This window comes from Akanthomyces muscarius, chromosome 3 (assembly GCF_028009165.1).
Source record: "Akanthomyces muscarius strain Ve6 chromosome 3, whole genome shotgun sequence".
NCBI lineage: Eukaryota > Fungi > Ascomycota > Sordariomycetes > Hypocreales > Cordycipitaceae > Akanthomyces > Akanthomyces muscarius.
Window position 1 is genome coordinate 1,961,415 of NC_079243.1, and position 16,403 is coordinate 1,977,817.

Below are 16,403 nucleotides of genomic sequence, written 5' to 3' on the forward strand. Positions count from 1 at the left end.
CCAGTCTCTTGCGTACTGTCGCAAGTAAAGCTCTTTGCTTTCCCTCCAATGCTTCTCTTATCACGCGGTCCATCACTGCAATCATTAGGATTCACATTTCTCCGAGCTCCTGCGTCTGCAGCTGCTGCGCTTTACAGCGTTCTCAAGATGCCTCTCTACACTTGTCCCGGCTGCAAGAAGCCGATTTCCGAATCTCAGCCTCTGGATCACTGCCTCCAATGCGAAGCCATGTAAGCACCTCCTCATCCAAAGGGGACAATCATTGATACAAGAATGAAGGCTAACCAAAGGAAACAGGAACGAGAGACAGCGTGCTCGGAACCGAACTCGGTCAGAGTCCGTCTCGGAGGCCACCGAGACCACCGTACAGTGCACCATCATCACCATCATCTTTCGACGTCCGAGCCAGCAATACGGCGATACATCTGCCACTTCTCGGCCATCCGACTCGCCGCCGCGTTACGAGGATGTCTTTCAATGGGAGACAGAGACAACTACGACTAGCAGCGGGCTGCAGACTGAAACCAATGCTTCGTCCAGACGAGGGACCACAGTCACACTGCCCATCAACATCAGAAGGGCATGATCCGGCCACTTTGACGTCTGAGAGGGATGCGTGTGCCTGAGAACAGTCTCTGTGGGTAGTATTGGGTGGCAAATTTGCTTGTATTGTACTTCACGCATAATCACAATTCACATAAGCTTTTCTTTTAGCTCGTAGTGGCTACGCAACGTCCACTTCGAAAAAAGCACACATTTGTAAATGCTAACCTGAAACTTTCAGACGGAACACAGAGTGCTGCCTTTTCTTTCGTATCGAATCATGCTTGGCTGCCACCAGTGGCTGCGCATCCGTCTGGCGGTCATGTCGGTGACACCCATCGAATCTGAGCCATGTCTCTTCTCACGTTGTACAGAAAGTTGTCATTTGCGATAGTGCGTCGCCGCTAGCTCCATTGAAAAAGACAAGAAAGGCTGGTTCCGCCCCTGCTTTTCATTTCAATAGCAAACAAGGGACGAAGCCACAAATTCTTGCGCTACTCTACTGCAGCCTTCACCAATTATCCCCCTTTCAGCCGTGGTTCAACAGCCCGCCTGGCATATGCGGATTTCCCAGAGTAGTGCCCTATATAATCTAAACAACAAGCCTTGTCTTTTACCTTTTTATACCTTCCTCTGTCGCAAAGCCTCCCACTCATGCTCCGTGATCCCAAACTCAATCTCGTCGTGCCAGCCCCGGTTAAAGTAGATTGTCTCCCTGCGACGACCCTCGACGCGGAACCCGAGCTTCTTGTAAAGATGGATGCCGCGCTGGTTAAAGTCCGCGGCGCTCAGCGAAACAGTGTGCAGGCCCGCGTGGCCAAAGGCCCAGTCCAGCATCCAGTTGATGGCTTCGCCGCCGTAGCCGCGGTCCTGCCACTCCCGGGCCAGCGTGATGCCCATGCTGGCGGTTCGGTGATGCGCGGTCCGAGGCGAGAGGCCACCCCATCCGAGCGCCATGCTGCCAATGATGACGACGGACTTGTGGTCAGGGTCGTGGCCGACTGGGTGGGCGCGGCTCTTGGCCTCTTCAGGCCGCAGAGCAATGGCCACGCCGAGAAGGGCGTTGGAGATGGCGGAAATTTGGCCGTCTAGATCGATCTTGCCCACAGGCTGTAGAGCGGCGCTCGAGGCGAGAGCCGTCACTACGGGGTCCTGCTGGATACCAGCGAGGGCCTTACGGATGCGCTCGTCGCCGACCTCGACGCGAATCATGTGGAGGCGCTTTGATTGCCAGGCATTGACAACGTTCTCGGATGTGTAATCGACCTTGTACGCGGACGAGGTATCGATTGATTCCGTCGCCATGAAGGCGGTGTAAGGGTGTGCGCTGCGCGGGTGGCTTTAAAAAGCTGCGCTTGTCTCGAGTACAGCTCTATCTGATATTCGAAGTGCTGTTAATCAAGAATATACAAAAAAAATAGATAAATAAAACTCGCTAGAGCGAGATACTGGGCAGAAGCTTGAGCATGCCAGCCATAGCCTTGGGAGAAGCTCCGCCAAGATTTTCTACAGGCAGCATTCTTCGGCCAAGCCCAATTGGTGAAAGCGGCGCAATTGCCGTTACTGAAAGAAACGCGAATAATGAGAATCTAGAACATGTTCCAGCCTCAGGGTGGGTTCCGTCGCAAGCGCCCGATCCGTGGGGTACAAGCAACTAAACCCAGTCGCTGCTTCAACCCTCGAGACCGAGTGGTTGTTGAAAATCCGAGATAAAAAAGTTCCGCAATGATTTTACGCGGATTATTCGCGGATTATTCCGCAGCGTATTGCATATGCCATCTCGCACTTGATGTCGGCCACGCTTCGGCGCCTTTTGTGCTCCGGGACGCCTCCCAAGCCATGGTCACACATTTTGCCGTAACAATCTCGAGCGTCTGGCCCAGAAAGGCGGGCGCTGTGTCAGCGCAGAAAGTCAAAAGTATCGTCGCCAATTACGCAGACTTGTAGCGTCAGTTTGCGCAGGCTGGGGAGGTCATGTCTCTGGGGGCAACGAAGGGCGCGCTGACCAGTTTATTCGAGGTGTGGGATTATTGAAATCGAGGTAAAGAGACTCCGATGTTGCCATCTTGCGAATAGAAGCCCGCATACTGCAGATTATGTATGAGCACAGACCGTATTTCTATTATCTGTTCTTCAACTGGCTACATGTGAACGGCGAGAGGACCGTCCGTGAGCGGATGCGGCAAGGGCTCCCGCAAGCGTCCCTCCGACGTCATGGCAATGCATCGATCAGCGGAGCAATGGCTTGGAATCCACGAAATTTTTGCTCGTTCTACTGCCTCTTTTGACAGCGACTTGCTGCATTCTGGTTTGAAGCATTCCCATCACGCCAACGGTGCTGAGCCATGCTCCTCGAACGACCGAATCTTCACGTGCACCTACTCCTGTATCCTTGGTGTTCACGGTGAAGTTGCTGGTTCCGAATGGAAGCCCTGCCACGCATAGGAGTCAGCCAAGCTAACTCAGGATGCAGCATGACGAACAAGAAGAAACTGGTGAAATACTGACCTCGCAAATCAATCATGGCAAATCCCCGACCGCCCAAGTAGCCATATGGCAGCGACCGCTCGGTGGCCGAGAGCACCAGATTATAATCCCATACAGAACCCAGCTCGCTGTTCATCGTCACTATGACAGTAATTTCATCGCCGTCCTTGATAGTATCCGGTACGGCAAAGGAGACTAGCCCAGCCCATACGGGCAGCGCTGCCAGGAGCACTCCTAGAACTGAAGACAGAATCATGGTGATGTATGATGATAAACTTGATATCGGGATGGCTTGGAGGGGAGTACTGGTTTATAAAGCTCTTTTCACTTGGGGCACGCGCAGGTTTTCAACGTGATTTGAATGATTATGAGCCGAGGCTGGTGGCCACAGCGGCTGGTGCTTGCACAGAATGATGTTACATGCCACAAGAGTAAACTCCGCCGTCACGAGATGCTCACTGCGGTGTCCCTAAAATGACGCGCTTGTCTGCATAATATTGACAAAGGTGCTACAAAGGTCCTTCTTGCAGGGAACTATCGAGTGCCAAGAATAGCGAAGTGTGGCTGCCAATATATCGCGAGCCTCGTTTTACTATGTATTAGTGCTCCCGGGCACCTGCACGCCACTTGATCTACGGAAGGATAATCGTGATAGCCAAACCCACGGCAAACGTAGCTCAAAAGGAGTAGGGATGCAATTGCATTGAAATTTCGATTGCATTCTTTGCCTGGGTCATGAATCTCGTGGCTTTCTGGCTCTACTGCTACGCATTAATGTTGATTGGCGCGACATGCTTTACCGGCTTCCTAGGGTGGCGGCGCATAATGCGACCGAAACTATAATGGGTTAGGCGGCGCCAGCATCGTCGGTCGAATACGGACATCAATAGCTCGTTTTCTTTTTGAGCAATGCCCGCCGAATTTCATTCCCCCTGTTGGCAAACATGCGGAAAGACCTTTTCAATCCACTTGACGGTGGATGTTCTTTCATTTATATGCCATGTTACTGTAGGCGCTGCACACTGGCCAGTTGAGCACAAAGGGTTTACAAAGAAGAACAAAGCGTTTGCCCATGTGTTAGCTAATACAAGCCGCAGGATGAAGTTGACGATAAAGGCTTCTGGTTATAAAAGGCCGCGAGACTCCCACTCGAAATCTCGCCGGAAAAGAAACCCCTCAACGAAAACACACCATTCGTCCAAGATGCAAGTTACCAAATACAGCGCCACTCTGGCTCTCTTCATGGCTCCTGCTGCGCTCACCCTGTCGCTCGATGGATGGTGTAGCCCTAAATACCAGAAGGCGTTCACTGTATGCGATGATTCAAATACCAACATTATGTACTGCTACGGCAAATGGCGGCGATGGGTCTTGGCATACACCTGCCCTGAAGGCAAATGCGCCCAAACCTCTACGCGCAACGGTGGCCAGTATGCTTACTGCGAAAGGTATAGCCAAGCGCCAAACGAAATATATCAGCAGTATATCCTATAACTTAAGCAGATTTTAACAGAGCTTCGCGGCCGACGGCGAGTACAAGGGTGGACAACATGATGACAGGAACAAAAGGCAGGGCTGGCCGACATGATAAGCGTGGTACAAAGCGCGGGTGCAGTGGAGTCCAGGGCTCTCGGTAAAGAAATTAGCCTGGCAATATGTTAAAATGTACATATTTACATTATGTATGAGTTCTGCTACGCAACGCCGCTCCAATGCAGAGTGCAGTCCTACCGTAGCAGAGAAAGCTGTTTATCGGTTCCTTGCCCATGGGATTTACCACCTTTTCCCCTCAAGATGCCAGACGAAATATGCAAAGAAAGATCACCGCGAGTAGCAATTTGTGCACAATAAGTTTTAGTCGTGGCGCGCCCACATTAGTCATGAAGTTGGTGGTCAGAGGCCAGATGGCGGAAGTTTCGAAGGGATCTTGGGGCCGCCTCGTTCACCAGCTGCGGTTCACCATGGAATAGCCTGAGACAGTTCTTGAGGCTGAAAAGGTCCTGCAAGGCTGGCGCTTTATCAATCCTCTTTCATAGCAACGCTAAATCGGGCTGTTTTTTTGCGTGAAGGACGCCTGGCCCATCCTAACCAGCTCTCCAGTCCTACCCTCTGCCTGATCCTTTGGGGCTAAAGATATATGCCTACGTTAACATGAGTAAAAAAAGCCCCGGACGCTTACAGATTGCAAAACATCTCTGAGCGACTGCGCCGGGGACCTTGAACGTCTTGCTTTCCTAAATGGGAGAGTAACAAGGTCACAGACCTCCACACAGCCCAATCCTTGGCGAGCCATTTCAGAGGCATTTTTAAGCCATGCGAGCTCCTCTTCTGATCCAATGCGATTCTGTCTAACAGAGAGCGATATTTCATCTGAGATTAGGCGCCATCTCAGCCGGTATCGCCGATATGCCAGCACTTTGAACTGGAGGGGAGAAATACTGGATAGAAGTGCAACGAGACATAAATGGACTAGCAAATAGTGATAGTGCGTCGGGTGTGAGTTACCAGCCCACCCTCTTCCTTCTTTTCTCTGAGCCGCTCTGCATCATGCACAATCCTGATGCACTACCCGAGACAGGCCACGAGCATCGGTAGATATGCCTACCAGTAACTCTTTTTAGGCGCCTGAGAAGTGCGCGGGATTTAAGCTTCTCTGCTCTTAGTGGGGGGTCGTTTTTGGCCTTTTCTGGGAAGTGGCGTAAGTGATGATGTAATAAAGAAACACAGCATCGTTGCGTATGTATTACAATTCGGGAGACTAGATAAAGTCGCATGTTCAATGATATACTGAAAAAGCAGAAAAGTGTGGTCGCACATTACCAGCCTGAAAAGGCAATCAGTTGTAGTGTGAGAAGAAAAGTAACGCTCGAAAGAATTAGAGGCTATGATCAATGCTCATCTAAGGTAGAGCACCGCGTAGCCATTGTCGCAAAGTAAATGTCCGCTATCATGACGGGTAATCGAGCTTAGAGATAGTCTTAAAAAAAACGGTCACCTGACGTCAATTTGAAGTTCAAATCTGAAATCTGCGCGAGCAACGCAAAACCGCTCTGTGTGCAATGCGAAACCAACCGCTAGTGACCGAAAATCATCGTGAAGAAAAGAAGAAAAGAAAAAAAGAAAACAAGAAAACAACCGCTATCGCCTCTCAAATGGCAACGCAAAGGTTTATAAAAACCCGACGAATGAGAAGTCCAGAAACGGTCTTCAGAAAATGTAAAACTTCGGTTCCCTAAGGAGAAAAACCACGTACACCCTCACCAAACGACTGGCACATAGATATTCTTACTTCGATTATGCATGTAGGATGTCCCATTCGCCTTTGCCAGGCGCTGAGTCACCATACCCTCGCACAGCGTTTTGCCGACCTTCTTGATCCACGCTCGCGTCGACGGGTCCGCGACCTTGAGGTACTGAATCAGTTCAGTGGGAGCGTTTCTTCCGCAGAAGCGTCGCAGGGGATCCGCGCCGCGGCTCATCATCAGGTGCAACAGGTCCTTGCGGTGCTGCACAACTGAATCTTGGTACGGCGAGCGGTGCCACCACATGGTGTCGGGCGTCGGGTGCTGATAGACGGTGCAGAGCATGTGCAGCGCGGAGCTGCCCAGCGGCGACACGGGCGCGTTGATATCGGCGCCGCGGGATATCAAGTAGTCGACGGCTGCGACGAGCAGCCGCTCTACCGTCGACATCTCTTTGGTGCCCGAGTCCACAAGCAGATGCATCAGCAGCAGACTCGGGTCAGCACTAGGCTGCGCAAGGAACAGATCGAGCAGACGACGCCATCCGCGCCAGGCGTCTGCAAAGTACGGGTCCTGATTGCGCACACCTCGGCAGTATCGCCGCATGAGACGGCCCATGGCGCCGTCCATGCACCCGGCTTCCACGAGCATTGTCACAATGGCGAAGAAATGATCATCGTTGAGGGACTCGACCTGCCACCGGTCGATGAGGAGCTCCAGACAGGACGGCGTGGTGCTCTGAATTATAGCACCAGCCAGGTCAGGAATGACGGGCGTGCGCGCACCATGATCTAATAAGAAAGCCAGGTTCTGAATGGTAGCTTGCTGCTGCGCCGCGCTGCCGCTTAAAGAGGGAATTGCGTCCAGGAATTCGAGTAGCGGCGTGCTCAGTTGCTGTCGCGGTCGCCAGTCCCAGTTGAAACCGCGATCCCAGACGCGGTGCTCCGTCTTGTTGATATCGCAGCCATGCGCAAGGCAGTCTTCTACCACAGAAACGTTGTGCTCACCGGACTGCGCAAGTCGCTGGACAGCGGCAAAGAGAGGGTGCCGGGTAGGTCTTGCGGGACGAAAGTGCAGCGCCGACGGCTCGTACGTCGCGCCGTGGCGGACCAGTCGTCGCGCCAGTTCGCCGCCAGTATTACTTGTCAAGATAGCAGCTGCCAGCGGCGCAATGCTGCCAAAATAGCGGTGCTCGTGCGTCGCGTTGAGGTTCGCACCGGCGTCGATGAAGAGCTGCGCGAGCTCTTCTGAAGCGCCGGCCACGATCGCGCGGGATAGCGGCCAAGCTATGTCGCGGGTTGTGTGCGCAGCGACTTTGGCGATGAAGCCGCGCTCGATGAGCGTTCGGAGTTTGTCAAGACGGCCCGGGCTGACGATTTTCTTCATCAGCACACGCAGCTGGTGCTTGAGCGCGGACGGCGGGATACCCTCAAAGCCGACACCCTGCGCGCAGAGATGCTCAAAGACGTCGAGGGACTCGCTGCGCACAGCAAGAGCGAGTGTAGAAAAGAGCTTGGGGCTGCAGACGCGCGGGCGAAGAGGTGCGCCTTCCTTGTAAGCACTGGACAAGGGTTTCTTGGTCTTGAAGACGGTCACAACGTGGAGAGGCGCACCAGCTCGCACGCAGCGCTTGAGCAGAGCGAGATCGTTGTGACGGACCGCCCATATCATAGCCCGCTGTTTGCGGTCAAAAGGATCGAGGAGAAGCGGCTCGCCATAGATGTGTAGATGGCGACATGTCGAGTACAGCCTGGCTTCGTCACCGATGTCGAGGTAGGACACGATAGTCTCGAATATTTCAAGAGGTAGGATCTCGATGGTACCGAAGCACATTGTTTCAGCAATGACTGGCAGATCCAGTAGGATATGGGCCAAAGTAGGTCGCAAAGATCCTTGAAATCTGGATCCAAAAAATAAAAGTCGTACTGGTAACACGCCTGCCTAAGTATTAGATGCTGATTTGAACACTACTTGCCTGCTCGGCCCAAGAAATTTCTAAGTTGAGGCACACCCTGCCAGAGCATCGGCCAAGTTTCTCCAATCACCAGCTCCGAGACGAAATATCACCATCCCAAACATGCAGCAGAGGCCCTATCGTGTTAGGCACATACAGCTCTGATGTCTCATCACCGCAACCCGACTGGGACGAACTTTTGTGCTCAGTGATTGGATCGCCGAATATGCACGGGCGGAGGCAGCCATCTCGAAGCCCACCGAGAGCCTGCATTGCATGGTGCATTGCCACGCCAGCAGCACGCGCCCCCTTTCGACAGCAACCCCCACGTCGCCAAGTAAACGAGAGACGAGTTCTTGGGCCCATTCCCTGCGTCGACAATCTTATGAGCCCAAAACGGAATGCGAATGAGACATGTTTGCTTGATTAGTCCGTTGTGCAAATGATTGCCTCAAAGCGGATGCGAAGTAGAGGAGCCCCAAAGAAATCCGGGGTCTTCTAGGCTGCCTAGTCCTCGTACGACTTGATCGACCTGCATGATGGAGGAAACCCAAATAAAGTGGTCATCCAGAAAAAGAAAACAAAGTTGCGTCATGATTCTGCACCAACAACTTGACAGCTGCAATGATGTAAAATTGTGAGATGTGAGCATATGCATGCAGTCACCGACACTTGGTGGACGTATTAAGACTGAAGGACCAAGTCTTCGGAAACGTATATAACAGCGTAATTTGACTCACCGCATTTTGTTATGGGTTGGCAGGATCGGCGTCAGCTTTGTATAGAAATTGAGAAGACGGCCGTCTCGGCGTATATGGTCCGCTGATCGAGCTGAGAGCTTTCATCATGCGAGACGGGTGACTGCATGTTCTCGACTGAGTGATTGGAAGGCCTGCGCGGGGGTCACGGCCTCTTCGTGGCATTGCTTTTGCCAATGTAGCCAGCTGGTGGTGAGCAGCGCTGCGGGCGCTGCTCACCATTTCAACCAAGACCTACCGACAGGCCCAGTAAGATTGCCATTGTTGCTTCGGTCATTGATAAATAGCATTCTGAGCACAGATGCAGCGGGGAGGAGCGCAGGCATTTGGAGGATGCGCAGGGCGATTCCAAACCACTTTGGCAGTAACACCGCAAGGGTCATGACGAATGAAATAACATCTCACACTGCGTAGTCCGGTTGGCATCCACCGCCCAAACTGTAAAAAAATAAAATAAAAAGCGAGTATTTTTCCACCGGAGCGGGTGACATATCTGTCTGAGGTCTTGGCATCGTCAGAGAGATCCCCCGTAATGCCAAGTCTCTTTTAGTGCATCGTCTTTGCGTGGCTGGCCACCCCCTGTTCCAGACACAAGACTAACTACAGATTAATCATCAATGCAACCCTACTTGACATCGTAGAGGACAGAATAAGGTGTCGGGCCCGACAGCGGCCGCGATTCATCATACGATCTCGCAGTGCAAGGGTTCGGAGACACTCTACTACATCTATGAAGCCATTTGAGGCTGGCTGCGGTGCAAGCCTGCCGCCGGTAATTGGGCACTGGTAGGATGCTTTGATCCGTATTCTATGCGTTAATGACTCTTAATGATTAGTTGGCGGTCGAAATGTAGCCAGATCTTCGTTTTACCCAAACTTAATTGTTGCCCTCTAATCTCTACAGCTGCGTTCTTCCTGGTCTCAGTGGCTAACTACGTACGATCACGCAGAAGTATTAAGATCCGTTGTCTGTGTCGCAGCGCCGCTATGTCTTGGTCTTTCAGCCCACGGGACTACGGCTAATTAGTTTGCAGACGGCAGCCAGCCAGGAGGCCAATCAGAGTTCAGCCATAACCAGCTGAAAACTATGGACACGGGCTGGCAGCTGAAGAAGCTCCCAAACTGAGGGGCAACTTTGGTAAGGCGATCTTTGCTTCTACCAGTAGCGACGGCAACTTGGCTTGAGTCGGCTATTACGACGATTGGGCCGATTGCCTGCCTGCCCCGAACTTGCCAGCTGCTTCGTGCTCGTGCTAGAAGAAACGAGCTTTCGCCAGCTCCGCTGCCCATACACTGACCACAAATCAAGCTTGGGTCAAGAGATTTGTGTCTGCGGCCTTATTTGCCAGCGACTCGCCCACATCGCTACCCCCAGTACTCGTTCTTCCCACCACCACCATCAATGCATGCTGCCACCTTGTCCTAGGGTATACGGCCAGCTGGGCCCTCTTACCATAGCTCTCCATCGCCCTAGCAGCGCTCTCCCCTCCAGCCTACAGTTAAGGTTTGAGCTAGCACAACGGGAGCGAGTTCTGGCAGTCGCTCGAGCTTGTTCTGTCAGAGAGGAAAAATTGGGGACGGTGCCAGCCTCAATGGGTAGCTATTTCCAGAAGCAACAGGAAGATACTGGCCATTTCTAGCTTTATCTAGTCTAGACACGTCCATCTGCTTAATTTTTTTATCGCTCAACTTCGATCAAGTGTATGTAGCACATGAATGGCCACCTACTTAAAGGGGTTCAGACGTTGTAGACTAAGAAGAGCCCTCTCGGCCCGCGATCCAAACTCTGCGCGACCGTTATTTTGTTCTGGTTTCTATATTTCCACATTTTGCCACATCATACCAATCTCGGAAAGCATCCGCCTCCACATACGCCCGTCGCCCACCACCACCACCACCACCACTACCACCACTACCACCACAACCTCTGTCACATTTTTTTTGGAAGGAAACGGTCAAAACGGTCAACTGCATCAGCCCAAGCTGGCCACGATATCAGAAAACGGGAAAAGGACATGGAGTCCAATGACGATGTCCCGCCGCTCGTTGAACGTGCTCCGGAATTCGTCTTTGTTAGTGAGCAGGACCAGAGCAGCGTCCGCAGCCATGCCATGCGCGAGCACTGGAAGCAACGGCACCACTCCCGGGAGCTCAAGAGGCGAAAGTCGCTGTCGCAGGTTCACCGGCCGCTGCGTCCAAACACGGGCCACAAAAGCTCTGGATCGATCTCGGCAACGAGTCGAACATCGCATTCCTCATCAGCCTCGCCGACCAAGCCCTCTACTCCACCAAAGGCAGGCGCGGCATCCAAGGACGCACAAATCTCGGCATCCGGCATCCTGGGAGGGCTATTCTCAGCATTGGGTAGTGGCGTGATGCTGAACGGTGGCGGTATCCCTGCGCAGCTGCTCGAGGGCGTCAATCGCGCGCTCGCGTGCAGCCAGCTTGACCCTTTTGACGCTTTTCCAGTTCGATTGACTTCGGAGCACCATAAACTTCTCCATCATTGTATGCTTTCCAGACATTTTCCCCATTTTATCATCTGCGCCCAACGACGATGCTAACCCGTATTGTCAACCAGGGCTGAGCAAATATGCGGCAATGATGTTTGAAGACTTGCCGTCATCTACATTCAACCCAATGCGCGACGTCTGGTTCCCTTTGGATTTATCAAATGCAGCCTCTTTCAACGCCGTCATGGCCCATTCCGCAGCTCATCTCGCACATGTACAAGGCATCCGCGACTCTGAAGAGGCTCTCAAGTTCAAAATGGAAGCGGTACGCATAGTGACCCTGTGGATGAGCGACTCAGAGCGCGCTCTTAGCGATGATGCTTTCGCGGCAGTTCTACGGTTGTTGACATATGAGGTTCGTTTTCCGTTTTCCTGAGTCACGTTTTTGGCTGATCTCTTTAACTAGAGATATTGGGGCACTGAAACGGAATGGAAGATTCATCGATACGGATTATCAAAAATGGTGGCCGCTCGTGGTGGCATCACCGCCCTGGAAGGGAACTGGAGACTGGAGCTGGCTATCTTTCTGTGAGTGCTGGTGCGGTTCAAATCCATGAGCTCTAGCTTGCTAACCACATGTCAAGCGTCCTACTCATGTCAAAGCCAACTTGGTTCGATACCACCAACCACATATGGGAGCTTTCAAAAACAGACGCGAGCGAACCCGAGCACCCAATACTGGGGCACGCTGAAAATGTCTTGAAAGTTCGCAGTCTGTGGTTGATATCATTCATTCAAGATTTACGCACTTTCATGGACACTCCATCAGCACGTTTGACGCAGTATCCTAGCATACAAGCCGCAATGGCGATTCTTGTCGCCGATTTCCGACAATCTGCGCAAAATGCGCCACTCCGAAGCAACGATGTTTTCACTACGCACGAATTCTCACGTGTCGCTTGCATATTCTTTATCTGCGTGCTCCTACAGTCTGTCTCGCAGCCATCGACCCCGTCCCCGGGCGGTTGGGACTCGATGTTCAGCGACGCCGCTGAAAGTGCGGACAGTCTCCTCATTATTGACACTCTTTTGTCAGAGTCGAGCAACATATGGCAAACGGCCGGGCCAGAGGCACTATACGGCACGCTATTCCATGGCGTCTACGACTTGCCGGACAAGGCGAAGAAGATGGAATACGTCCTGAACCTAACCAGTGTTCTTGGCCAGACGAGCAGCGAAGCTCGACGCGGCGTCTCCAAGTGCCTACTGCATATTCTGTACCCAAACCAAGCAAACCCGAGTATGGTATATCGTGGGGACAACTGGACGCCCGATTCCCTGCTTTCGTCGATTCATGGTCTCTAGTCGAGGTAGTTTCGAAGAATCAGCGCCAAACTCGGCTCTAGAAGGTCTAGGGCCGAGGAAATAAATTTTCTTAAATGTTTATGTCCAATTCAGTTAGTCAACAGGCCTCCTTCCCGGCTATGAAACTTCAAATGAAAAGCATTGTTTCCACATATGGGTCTTACTAGTGGTGAATGTGGCGCTATGGGTATGAAGCAAGATGGAAATTGCTCGTAAACTCGTAAAGTGAAGTCCAGACCCGATGCTGATAATAAAAATGCCACCCTTGTCCAGCGCGGTGATGCCCGGAGCTGGGTCTCTCAATCTGGTAGCATTACGAGAGAGTCAAAGTGCCTCCAACCTTTCTTGTAGAGGGGCCGAGGCACATTAAATGTGTTGCGCTTTGCGTTCCCACGGCAGCTCGGCACGTGTATATCATTCGCCACCTGAGCAACTAACTATAAGCTAAAAAGGCGTTGTGTAACCGAAGTTCACGGCATGGTCGGCTAGCTAGCTTGCTCAGGAGCCAGATTGAAAAGCCGTTTGCGAAATATTCCTCTTGTCTTATCTCCACACCGCCCTTGCATGAATATCATTCCATCCTGACCGAGCCCAGTAGGAATATGACTTGGCACTAAGAGCCAATGGGTGGTATGCCCTCTGAAAACGGTTTACTTGTGGACGCTGTCAGGGGAGTGGTCGATTGGTTGTGCTTTGTATAAGCATACGAAACGGTGGACAACACGCTTCAAGAGACTTAGACTACAAGTCATGAGCCGATATTATCATCTTGCTTGTCTATTGTGCTCAGCCGTTCAGGGCTAAGGAACCGGCATTCCGAAATCAAGGACAAAGCAAAATAGCGTCCATAATAGTCGTTCCTGTTCGGGACAAGCCACCCCACAGCGCCCCGAGACGCAAAGTGGCGCCAATCCAAAATAGGACATACTAAAGAGCCAATAACGTACTTCGCCTAGATTTGGACGTTTGCATTGTAGTGATGCTTTGGATGACGGCATAATAAGTGAGATCTGGACTTAGATTGACGTTGAGAATCCGCCGAACCTACCCGGTGGGATATTCCTGACGAGGCTGATGAAGCGGGTGTCCCCAAACTCTACGTCTACATAGGCCGGATATAGCTCGCGATCCTGACCTAGATTCTTATTCCACGAAAGGAAATACTATCTGCTTCGCGCGTGCTATCATATTAATGTGAGACGAGAGTGCGGATAGGGCGAGAGTGCATAACCAATCAGCATCAGGGTATAATTCAGCATTATGCGTTGCCTAAAGAAATATATATTGCTCTGGGCTATTTCTAACAACAGTTCCCTCGATGATCCAAACGTGAAGTACTACAATCATTCTTAAACAATATCTTGAACCATGGCCGAACAATACACCTTAGCGGAGGGTATGAGGCCTGGCAGCCGGACGCATTTGAGTACACGGGCTAACAGAGTTCGATAGGCTGTCCCTTTCCGAGCAGCTCGACGAGCGTTCAGGTGCGCGGTCAGCACGGCGGCGGACTGGTCCTGATGCAAGACACCCAGCTACTCGAAACGCTCGCCCATTTCTCTCGTGAACGCATCCCTGAACGGTGCGAAAGAGCAACCCCCCCAAAAAAACCTCATGCGAGAAACGAACTTGTTTACTAACCATGAATTGGCGAAAATAGCGTGGTACACGCCAAGGCTGCAGGGTATGTCGTATACAAGAATCGATGCCAGTGCAGCAGCTAACAGAATCTCAGAGCCTACGGCGAATTCGAAGTTACGCACGATTGCACCGATATTACTTCTGCAAGCTTCCTCAACAAAATCGGCAAGAAAACCAAGACACTGCTTCGAATCTCTACTGTCGGCCCCGAACGTGGATCTGCCGATACTGTTCGCGATGTCCACGGATGGGGCATGAAGCTATACACTGACGAGGGTAACCTCGACTGGGTTTTCAACAATACTGTGAGGAAAGATTTCTTTCTATTGGAGAGAGATAGTACTGACGAAATGCAACAGCCGACGTTCTTTGTCCGCGACCCGATCAAGTTCCCGTCAATGAACCGATCCCACAAGCGTCACCCGAAGACAAATAGGCCAGATGCTGACATGGTGCGTACTACTGCTGCGTCACTCCTTTTAATTTGCTAACTTCAATTATAGTTCTGGGAGTAAGTCACTCAAGTATCAGGGTCGAAGGATATACTAAAGCTCCCAACAGCTTCCATGTCGGCAACCCAGAAGGCATCCACGAGCTGATGCATCTGTTCAGCGACCGCGGCACTCCTGCGTCGCTGCGCCACATGAATGCATACAGTGGCCACACTTACAAGTTCACCAAGGAGGTAAGTACTTGCCTTGAGTTTCCCACATTGATATTAACAATGACCTGTAGGATGGCTCGTTCAAGTATATCAAGGTCCACATCAAGACAACTATTGGCGTGAAAAACTTTGATCGTCAGACAGCTCAGCGAGTCGCCGGCGAGAACCCCGATCACCTGGTTCAGGACATGTTCGATGCTATTGCTACTGGAAATCTTCCGCAGTGGAACGTCTACGTCCAGGTCATGGACCCTAGCGAAGCGGAAAAGTACCGTTGGAACATTTTCGACATGACTAAAGTGTGGCCGCACGCAGACTACCCTCTTCGCCAGATTGGTCGTCTGACGCTGAACGAAAACGCAAGTTGTTATAATCAGACTGCAGGAACTAGGCGCTAATATTGGACTGCAGCCGAGCAACTACTTTACCGACATTGAGCAAGCTGCGTTTTCGCCTTCCAACATGGTTCCAGGCTGGGCACCGTCGGCCGATCCGAGTAAGTCCACACCATACAGATTCAATTGTTAGCCCCTTTTAACGCAAGCTTTCCGTCCTCCAGTGCTGCAAGCGCGCATGTTCGCCTACCCCGACGCGGCCCGCTACCGTCTGGGCACCAACTACCAGATGCTGCCCACCAACCACGCCGTCGCGCCCGTCTACTGCCCCTTCCAGCGCGACGGCTTCATGAACTTTACGCGCAACTATGGCGACGACCCCAACTACGTCAACTCTCTGCTCAAGCCGACCGCTTACAAGCCGGCGCCGTGCCCGGCGGCCATCTCCACCATCACGGAGCACGAGAAGTGGGTGGGCGAGGTGTGCACCTTTACGTCCAGCCTGGGACCAGACGACTTTGCCCAGGCCACTGAGCTGTGGCATGTTCTGGGCCGGGACCCTGGCCACCAAGAGCGCTTCATCGGCAACCTGGCGGACAATCTGGCCAAGGTGCAGCACAGCCAGCTCAGAAAGCTCGCGATTGGTAAGTCGCTATTCGCATCACTGATGGGGCTCAACTGATATACTAATGAAATTTTTTTAATTAAAGAACTTTTTGATGGCGTTGATGAGGACCTTGGCAAGCGACTTCGTGTTGTTGTGGACGCGCTCCTGAAGTAGTGTTCGGCCGAATGTGTTACACAAGAGATGTTTTTGCGTTCAATCATCGATTACTTAGGGAATCAGCTTAATAAACCTTTTATACAGTGTGCGCTTCTCGTGATTCATACTTCCCGTAAAAGCTGCAAGCCATTGTTGAATAGTTGGCTCGGCCGCCACAGTGCTAGTCGTAGCTTCGCC

The 16,403-nt window shown here is 52.0% G+C and overlaps 8 protein-coding genes across 8 annotated transcripts; 5 read left to right on the forward strand and 3 right to left on the reverse strand.

Annotated features, from left to right (window-relative positions):
• Window positions 1-147: 147 nt before the first annotated feature.
• On the forward strand, window positions 148-586 carry LMH87_001976 (uncharacterized protein; the record flags this gene model as incomplete). Its single annotated transcript, XM_056193356.1, has 2 exons — window positions 148-230; window positions 298-586. 2 exons carry the CDS (start codon window positions 148-150, stop codon window positions 584-586), a joined length of 372 nt encoding a protein of 123 aa, XP_056050402.1.
• A 578-nt stretch (window positions 587-1,164) lies between these two features.
• Window positions 1,165-1,848, reverse strand: LMH87_001977 (uncharacterized protein; the record flags this gene model as incomplete). Its single annotated transcript, XM_056193357.1, has 1 exon — window positions 1,165-1,848. The coding sequence occupies one exon, from the start codon at window positions 1,846-1,848 to the stop codon at window positions 1,165-1,167; it is 684 nt and encodes a 227-aa protein (XP_056050403.1).
• Window positions 1,849-2,772: 924 nt separating this feature from the next.
• On the reverse strand, window positions 2,773-3,286 carry LMH87_001978 (uncharacterized protein; the record flags this gene model as incomplete). Its single annotated transcript, XM_056193358.1, has 2 exons — window positions 2,773-2,975; window positions 3,052-3,286. The coding sequence occupies 2 exons, from the start codon at window positions 3,284-3,286 to the stop codon at window positions 2,773-2,775; spliced, it is 438 nt and encodes a 145-aa protein (XP_056050404.1).
• A 947-nt stretch (window positions 3,287-4,233) lies between these two features.
• On the forward strand, window positions 4,234-4,540 carry LMH87_001979 (uncharacterized protein; the record flags this gene model as incomplete). The annotated part of the gene is made up of 2 exons (XM_056193359.1): window positions 4,234-4,478; window positions 4,534-4,540. The coding sequence occupies 2 exons, from the start codon at window positions 4,234-4,236 to the stop codon at window positions 4,538-4,540; spliced, it is 252 nt and encodes an 83-aa protein (XP_056050405.1).
• A 1,456-nt stretch (window positions 4,541-5,996) lies between these two features.
• Window positions 5,997-8,474, reverse strand: LMH87_001980 (uncharacterized protein; the record flags this gene model as incomplete). The annotated part of the gene is made up of 4 exons (XM_056193360.1): window positions 5,997-6,007; window positions 6,320-8,172; window positions 8,284-8,363; window positions 8,424-8,474. The coding sequence occupies 4 exons, from the start codon at window positions 8,472-8,474 to the stop codon at window positions 5,997-5,999; spliced, it is 1,995 nt and encodes a 664-aa protein (XP_056050406.1).
• LMH87_001981 (uncharacterized protein) lies at window positions 7,239-7,523 on the forward strand (the record flags this gene model as incomplete). The annotated part of the gene is made up of 1 exon (XM_056193361.1): window positions 7,239-7,523. One exon carries the CDS (start codon window positions 7,239-7,241, stop codon window positions 7,521-7,523), a length of 285 nt encoding a protein of 94 aa, XP_056050407.1.
• Window positions 8,475-10,999: 2,525 nt separating the features above from the next.
• LMH87_001982 (uncharacterized protein) lies at window positions 11,000-12,802 on the forward strand (the record flags this gene model as incomplete). The annotated part of the gene is made up of 4 exons (XM_056193362.1): window positions 11,000-11,492; window positions 11,566-11,852; window positions 11,904-12,025; window positions 12,082-12,802. 4 exons carry the CDS (start codon window positions 11,000-11,002, stop codon window positions 12,800-12,802), a joined length of 1,623 nt encoding a protein of 540 aa, XP_056050408.1.
• A 1,368-nt stretch (window positions 12,803-14,170) lies between these two features.
• Window positions 14,171-16,223, forward strand: LMH87_001983 (uncharacterized protein; the record flags this gene model as incomplete). The annotated part of the gene is made up of 11 exons (XM_056193364.1): window positions 14,171-14,198; window positions 14,255-14,384; window positions 14,463-14,486; window positions 14,538-14,748; window positions 14,803-14,895; window positions 14,947-14,954; window positions 15,005-15,128; window positions 15,179-15,466; window positions 15,519-15,603; window positions 15,667-16,086; window positions 16,153-16,223. The coding sequence occupies 11 exons, from the start codon at window positions 14,171-14,173 to the stop codon at window positions 16,221-16,223; spliced, it is 1,482 nt and encodes a 493-aa protein (XP_056050409.1).
• Between the last annotated feature and the right edge of the window lie 180 nt (window positions 16,224-16,403).